This window comes from Phyllostomus discolor, chromosome X, assembly GCF_004126475.2.
Source record: "Phyllostomus discolor isolate MPI-MPIP mPhyDis1 chromosome X, mPhyDis1.pri.v3, whole genome shotgun sequence".
In the NCBI taxonomy this organism is placed as follows: domain Eukaryota; kingdom Metazoa; phylum Chordata; class Mammalia; order Chiroptera; family Phyllostomidae; genus Phyllostomus; species Phyllostomus discolor.
Genome location: NC_050198.1, coordinates 5,222,882 through 5,231,044, shown reverse-complemented (window position 1 = coordinate 5,231,044; position 8,163 = coordinate 5,222,882). Strand labels below are relative to the sequence as shown.

Sequence of the window (8,163 nt, the reverse complement as noted above, 5' to 3'; positions counted from 1 at the left end):
AAAGGCAGGCTTTTTTGCTTACATCACAGGTCCACAGAGGAGACAAAACCAGCTTCCAGGTTGGCCCCTCAACCTATAATGTAAGGCCTGTCGGCTAAGTTTTTTTGTTTTGTTTTGGTTTTGAATCCTCACTCGAGGATGTTGATGGATTTTAGAGAGGGGGGAAGGGAGAGGGAAACATTGACTGGGGATCAAACCCACAACCTTTTGGTGTATGGAACAGGGTTCCAACCGAGCCACCAGGCCAGAACACTAGGAATGGTTTTCTTTTTTTACCTCATGGTTCAATTACAGTTATCTGCATTTCTCTTCCACCAATCCCCCCACCCCAGCCAAAGCCACCTCCCCTCCTTGCTTCAACCCCCCCCCTGCGGGGGGGGGGCTCTGCCCACAGGGGCACCCCCCCCCATGAGAATAAGTCGAGCAAGACATGCTTTGCTTGGGGAGGGAAGGTAGCTGATCTCTCAAAAGAGAAGGGCCAAGGGCCTTTTCCTCAATGGGCTTTTATTGGGTTCCTTTACACAAGAATTCAGGTAAAGCTCATTAATCTTTGCCAGGCAGTAAGGATCAAACAATGGATAACAAGAAACTCTGAGTGCCTATTTTGAGTCGGGGTCAGATAGCTTAAGAGCTGTAAAACTTTGAGGAACAAACTTACTTCTTGTTTGGACCCTTATCATTTAATTGAGGGCATTCTAAACAAAGCAGGTTTCACAGAATTTTACATTCTTTCTTAGGCCTGAACCCGCCCTTTCCAGCACAGGGCTGCACCACCCTGTCATTGTTTCAGGCTTAGGTGGAGCAAGGGAAGTAAGGCAGCCGGAGATTTCTCGCCAACGAGGACTCGGGCTTTGTCAAAGCCCAGGGGCGAGGGTCCATCACCCCCTTTTGCTGTAGCCCCCAAAGTCCTTCCTTGGGGGCCTCCCACGTGACCGTGCCTGTCTTAAGTCATTCCCCCCTTGGGGAATCTTACCTATCATTGGCTAACCGACCAAGCATTGGGGGCCAGTTATGGATGAAGTAAAAGGAGCAGAAGCAGCGCTCCTGCCAGGGAGATAAGCTTTTGTCTCCTTGCTGGCTTAAGGTCCAAGGTTGCTTCCTCAGCTTTAGCCTTGGTGGGGGTCACAGCTTCTGATACCAGGCAGGGCTGTTCACAACACCCCTCCCCTTGGTTTTGCCCATGTGTCCTTTATAGTAGTTCCTGGAAAGCCTTTCCACATTCATTTTTAAAAGGCGGTTTAGATAGAAATAAGAAAATGTGTGACAAAGACCTTGTGTGGTGGCCCACTGAGTCAAAAATACTATACACCTGCCCTGGCTGGTGTGGCTCAGTGGATTGAGCACTGGCCTGTGAATCAAAGGCACACAGGTTCAAGTCTCAGTGTAGGGCACATGCCTGGGTTGTAGGCCAGGTCCACAGTCGGGTGCACCTGAGAGGCAAGCACACACTGATGTTCTCCCTCTCTTTCCCTCCTTTCCCCTCTCTATAAAATGCAAATAAAATCTTTTAACATTTGGTGTTACTTTTGCTTATCATAAGATCTTTCCTACGTGCCTGTGTGCATCACATACATAACCTATGTATACTTACTCTCCTTTTAAAGTTGGAGAGACCAACTACCTATAACTGTCTTTGGATTTCACTGTTACATAATTAAGGCCATGTGGGTAACAAAAGAATACACAGAAGCTGTTAAATTTATCATACATATTTACTTAATCTACAGAATTGAGTAGATAAAATCAGATTCACATTAGTGAAAAATCTCTACAAAATGTCTTTGAAAAGCAAAACAAGACTGCCTCTTAACAATTCGTATCCTCATGAAAGACGTGGGCTGTAAAAATAAAGCAGTGTGTTTAGCACAAACTAGAAGATTATCTGCATCATTTTTTCACAGTTATTTCCATCTACAGTCTGAAAGAGGTAGATTTTTCTGCAACACCTGAGAATTGAATTGTGATAACCAGGTGTAGTAAAGGCAGTTGCATACATAACAAAAAATACTGGTCTCAAGACCAAGAAATGTACTCCTACAAGTCTGAGGATGAAATGGTCCATTATCCAAGAACCAGGTGTTCTCTACTGCCACTATAAATAATACATATCAAGATTCCATGACGGTGCAACAAATGTAATGGAAGTGAATTTGACATTTAAACCTTTTCTGGACCGGCCTAGTAGCACTACAGTGTTCTAGAATATGGTAGGTACAACAGCGTGCTACAAAGCCACAACACAGGGCCAGTGAGGTGATTGCTCTAGGAGGGTGTCCTTCTCAGGGTGCCATTTATTTTTATTCACAGGATAATAATGGGCGGATAGATTCTAAAAGGACACCAAACGCATCCCAGACAGAATCCATATCCTTTGAACACCATGGTAGCATCTAGCTAGAATTATGTAGAAAGCCAAAAGCAGCAGGCCAAGTACTGTAATCACATTGCTTTATAAAGCCCTTGAAATTAGGCAACAGGTCCAAGATTTACAATCTTCCACACAGACAAGGACCACAGTGAGACATGGTGGGCTACACAAATGGCTTAAAATGTTAAGAGCTGTACATCCAGCAGAACTCTTGTGAAATGTGACCATTAGTACTAATTTTAAAGTAGGTGTTTTTGATACATAAACCTTCATTTCCTCTCTGGGAAATGAGTCCAGTATTTAATTTAGAAGCCAAAGTGGGGTAATTTATAAGGCCTTTGTTGGGGAGCGTGTGTTTGTTTCTGCTTCCAGGTCACTTTGACAGAGTGATTAGATGATCTTTGTGGATTTTTCTCCACTGTCTGGTCCGTTGATTAACAGGACTGATGGTGGAAGCTTAGATATAATCCTCCACTCCAGGAGCTGTTTCCTATCTACTGGACAATTTTCTATTCGTTCAACCCAGTTTAAGCCATGAATGGGATAGGATTTTACAAATAAAACTTGAATAAAGAGAAAACCCTTTTAACTGGACAGAACAGACTTTATTCAGTCCAGTAAGCGATTTACGAAGTGTCAATTTGATAGTTTTGCTCAGTGGATTGTGCTAATAACATCAACTGTAGTGGGGCCTTTCTGTTTCATAAATACTTCAATGCAAATTATACTAGGGGCAAAAATCAAAACTCGTCATTGCAGCTTGATTAACCATTTGCATAACTTAGCTACATACGACACTGTAAAGAACAAAGGAAAATAAACCCAAAGGTGATGTGCTTAATTTCGAAAGTCCCCCCCATTCCAAGTGTAGAGACATTGATAATACTGGTATTTTTCTTCTTTAAAAATAAAAAACAGAAAAGGTTGAGAAACAAATGGAAAGCATGCGTAATACATCTTGACTACTTAACTGTGCTAAGTTTTCCCAAAGTTCAAAATGTCAGTTCTAATCTTTCTGTTTTGGAAATGAAATCGGTTCCAGTTGGAATGGAGAACTTCCCTGATGGGGCTGTCCTAAGAGCTGACCACCAATTTCAAGTGGCCAGAAGAGACTCCTGCTTGGTGAAAGCCACGTGTTCCTTTTCCCTTGTTGTCTTGAAGGGCTACCAGTGGCTGCTTTCTGTGGGAAGTGGAGGATGTGTGCCCAAATCCCAAGTGGAAAGCAAACAGAGACCACCTACCCCACAGTGAGCATCCGGGTGGTCCGAATTTACCACTGGCTCTAACTAACCTGCAACCAAAGCAGTATGACTGTTGTTAGTTACATAAACATTACGCCTGTTTGTCCAGTGCTTTGCCTGTATATACTACTTTGTTTACAAGATATCTGTATGTACATGTTGTCAAAACTTTGAGAAATTTCAGGTTTATGACCATCTCAATTTTGTCAAGTGATATAAATATTATCAAAAACTATTTTGAATCAAATATGCTACGTTTGTTTCTGCCCCAACCCTAGAGGTTTTTATTTATTTTTTAACTTGGCATTTAAATGGGCTATTAGACAAAACTAGTCATCTTGATGTTTTCTTTTTTTGATTAATATTGATGGGGGGCAAGATGTTTAAATGAATATTGCTTTCACATCAAGGAACCATTATCAGAACAAAGTTCTGTTGTAACGGTTGGCCCTGTCTTAAGTGAAATTCTCATCAGGATGACTCTATGCATGAAGCGGGGAAGAAAGGACAACAAGGCAGTGACCACATGCATTCCAATGAAGGGAAACGAGGCAGATGTGCCATACAGCTGAGGAAAACTATTCAAAACTGCTAAGCAGCCTCCTGTACCACATAAGTCCAGTAGTTCTAAGAAAATACAGATATGGTAGAAAAAGTAAGAAAATTGTCACCACAAAACCAATAGTTACTACTAACAGAGAAAGTTATACACAAAATAGAGCTCTCATCTCAATACAGTGATCGTACTTCATATCAGTCCACTGACTCGATGGATGGCCCCGCGCCTGGAGACGCGGCCTTGTGCACCACCAGCCTCTCCTTGGCTGCCTTGGGTGCCGCCTCCGCAGGGACCCCAGCAGCGCTGTGCCGGGCAGTGTGCGGCTCCTTGGAGGAAGCCAGGGCTGCACAGGGCTGTGTCACATGTGGTGCTGGATCTGTATCCGCCACCTTCCCTGAGACCTGCTCCTTCAGCACTTCCACCTTCTCGTTGAGCTCATTCCTCTCCGTCTGGAGAGCCCTGCACAGCTTCTCTAATCGTTCCAGTTTTATCTGAAAGGCCTTGTATTCTTTATCACGGACAGTTTTCTGTAGGAGGAGAAAAAGTAGATGTATGTAACCTCACTGAAGATAAACTGGGTTATTGGATACCAAAAAATTAAGTGTCTGAGCCACATTGGAAACTACTTGTTCAATTAACTCTTGAGCATGTTCGGTTTCTTCAACCACCACCTGACATTCTAGCTACCTTCACTACAGACGTATGTAGAAATACCACATGCTATTTTGTAACTCAAAATAATTCCAGGGTGACAAAATCAAATTCCCGTTGTCATGTTTCTTAAAAACAATTAAAATACACCTTTTAAAAATTCTGTTTATGAAATAAAAGGATATTCAAAATACTCATCACATACTCTAGTAGACAAACATTAAGGGCCTAATTGAAAACAGAAATGGACTGATTTTTGCCTAGGTTTCTCTTCTACCAATTTTCAGATGAGAAGATCAAACGTGTGAAATCTAATGTATGTAAGCAATACATTTCAGCTTTAGAAGACTGCCTTTTTTTTTTTGGCCCTGGCTGGTGTGGCTCAGTGGACTGAGTGCCAGCCTGTGAACCAAAGGGTCACTCGTTCGATCCTCAGTCAGGGCACATGCCTGGGTTCCAGGCCAGGTCCCCAGTTCCAGGTACACGAGAGGCAACCACACATTGATGTTTCTCTCCCTCTTTTTCTCTCTCTTCCCCTCTCTAAAAATATATAAAGTCTTAAAAAAAAAACAAAAACACTGCCTTTTTGAAAAGCCTAAGTTAAAGCTGGAAGTAAAGGCTCCTGAGTTGTTTGTGCTCTCACTGGGAAAGCTGGCCAGTGCTTCTCAAGGCGGGGGCCCTGGACCCACAGCATCAGCACCAACAATGAAGGCAGGTTCTCTGACCCCACCCCGGGACCTAGTGAATCAAACTTGGAGTCAACCTAGCAGTACAGGTCTGTCTGAATGAAGTGGAGTTTGGTAATAGCTCAAGTCTGAGAAACCACCAGTAGACAAAAGCAAAATCTAGATGCTTTATAGCTATCTGCATCACAAGCCCAAGCTAATTCACGGGGGCCCTACCCTCCACCTACAACAGCTTCCTGCTAGGAAAGCCAGCACAGGTTCTGCTCAGCAATGCCCCCCGGGCCCCTGGCTCTGGCTGGAGTCAACTACAGCACTACTGTCTCAACCCATGCCCCCTGACCTGCGAGGTACTTGAACTTCATGAGTCCTCATGACTAAGAACACACCCTTGTCACAGGAAACCACCTTACCTCTTCAGCCATTTGTAGAAGTGCTTTGTTATTGTTTTCCCATTTGGTACGCCATATTATTGTTTCTTTTTCCAGTTTTTTAATTTTCTTTGTCATCTATGAATCAACACAATTTCAAATTTAAACTCAAAGTTCCATTTCTTATGTCTACACCCTGTCCCACCACAAAAACATGTGAATGAATGTCCCTCCCCACCCCCATCGTTGCACCTGCCTGACCCAGCTGACAGCTGTGCCTGCCTGCTGATAGCAGAGCTTATCTCAGAAGCTCCTAGGAACCAAAGCAAGGGCTTCGTGTTATGAGAAAAACTGACCTCGATTTCTGAGGTAGCGGCAATGGAAGAAGCTGTCAGACCCCACACTGAACTCAGTTAAGATGGAGTGCATCTTTCATTCTAGCTGGGGACAGCAAGAGAAGAGAGCCTCCTCTCCGAGTTGCACAAAAAAATGGCCATGTTTGTGAGTTTTATGTCTGAATTAAAGTAATTCATCTGATCTTGGAAGGGACAGCTCCCCACTCAAAAAAAAAGATTAGGAATCGATGCTCTACCACAATCTCTGAGGCCACGTCAGTTTCAGAACTACAGGCAGTCTAATTTAGAAAGACGTCAGTAACCAAGAAAAAGGTAAAAGTAGTTAATCCTTAGCTTTGGTCATCCTCACGACTTCAGATTTTGCTAACGATAAAGTAAGTCCAAAAATAAAAGCAATGTTCTTAAACCTATGTTATAAGACCCAGTTTTCAGAAATTCACCATGAGATGTATCTGTGCCTGCCAACGAGCCCTGTTTTTAAGAGTCCCTTACGCAATGTTGACTGTGCCCCCACTCTGATCCCCTGAAACTACCACAAGGCCGAGTGGGACAGCGGGTGTGGAAGGTCTGGGCTGAATGTTATCTGCCAGAGATGTCTAGCCACTAGCAGAGAGGAATGTCTTCGAATCCAAAGCATTTTCCAGAAGGATCCCATCTTAAACTCTTCTGCTCAGCAGCACACACGCAGCGGAGCCCGGCTAGGGCGCTGCCAAGACTCCCCCAGACTGGAGCCCAGCTGAAATGGCTGGCAGGTGGAACTAATCTGATGCTCACTGAATTCTCCAGATTACTGGGTCTAAAAATATCTGAAGGTGGTAATTTGAGCACGAAACATGGCTAAGCGCTGCCTAAACTACTTTTCTGTATGAAGGGAAGTTATTTTGGTTATTTTTAATGAGGAAGGGACAGAAAGGTTAAATAACTCGTCCACGGTCATACGTTCTGTGATGCGACAGGGACATGAAGCCAGCGTACGCACTCCCAAACACCAAGTAAGACCTAGTAAGTCCTGACTAACACCTCCTAAGTGCTTACAAGGTGCCAGGCCCTGTTATACTGCTCCCCCCTCACCACCGTTGTTTTAAAGAGCCCCCATTTTACAGGGAATATGCCAGGTAAACTAAGGATGAACAGACACAGGGCTGGATGGACGGATGGATGATGGATATATTTTGGTTCTCAGCTTGATATCAAGGAAATCTTTCCTTGACATAGGCAGGAAAATGAAACAGAAGCCAAAGAATTGGTTTGGTTGAGGAAAAAAGAATTCCATGGGAGTGTAGTTAGCAGAAAAAGAAATGGTAGAAATACCAGTTTTTACATATTAACAAACCAAAATATGAAATTACTGTTCTGGGCTTGGAAGTCTTTAAAAATTTAGTCTCTGATGACATGGAGCCATGTGATGAAGGGGAGGTGGGGTGGAAATCACCTTAAGTGAACAAAATGACACACACAAAAAAAACCCCCTTTATTTCTAACAAAAAACTATTTTAAGTAAAGGACTTCGCTTCAGTGAAGACAATTTTCAGAGCATGGAGATCAGCAGCCTTGGGTACACTGCGGGCAAAGTGACAGAACATGGTGCCACTGGAGGACCAGAAAGGATGAAATTAAGACAATACCGTCACAATGTAAGCTCATCCAAATAGTGGCCATGTTTAAAATAGCTTCTTGTATGGATTCCCTTTTAAATAATACTTTAAAAATATGCAATTACCTTTTCCATTTCCTGCCGGAAGGTTGTAAACAGTTCATTGCTTTTTGCCATCGTAGTCTGGAATTCCTCAAACTTATCCATATAAAGAGAGAGCTACAGAAAAAAGTATGAAATATTGTGAGTTCCAGGTGAACAATGTATAATCCCAAAGACTTTAGAAAAGAACACATTATGGCTAAATGTTACTTGTTATATAAGTGACAGCCATAAGGAC

At 43.1% G+C, this 8,163-nt stretch overlaps 1 protein-coding gene across 2 annotated transcripts in view; it reads right to left on the bottom strand.

Moving 5' to 3' along the window:
* Positions 1-1,693: 1,693 nt before the first annotated feature.
* TXLNG (taxilin gamma) overlaps positions 1,694-8,163 on the bottom strand; it is a 48,084-nt gene continuing 41,614 nt past the window's right edge. For both annotated transcript variants that reach the window (XM_028522586.2, XM_036016966.1), the window contains exons 8-10: positions 7,950-8,042; positions 5,916-6,011; positions 1,694-4,695 (exon numbers count right to left, since the gene is read on the bottom strand). In XM_028522586.2, the coding sequence (XP_028378387.1) occupies positions 4,363-4,695; positions 5,916-6,011; positions 7,950-8,042 (522 nt within the window). In that variant the 3' untranslated portion in view covers positions 1,694-4,362. The remainder of the gene's footprint in view (positions 4,696-5,915; positions 6,012-7,949; positions 8,043-8,163) is intronic.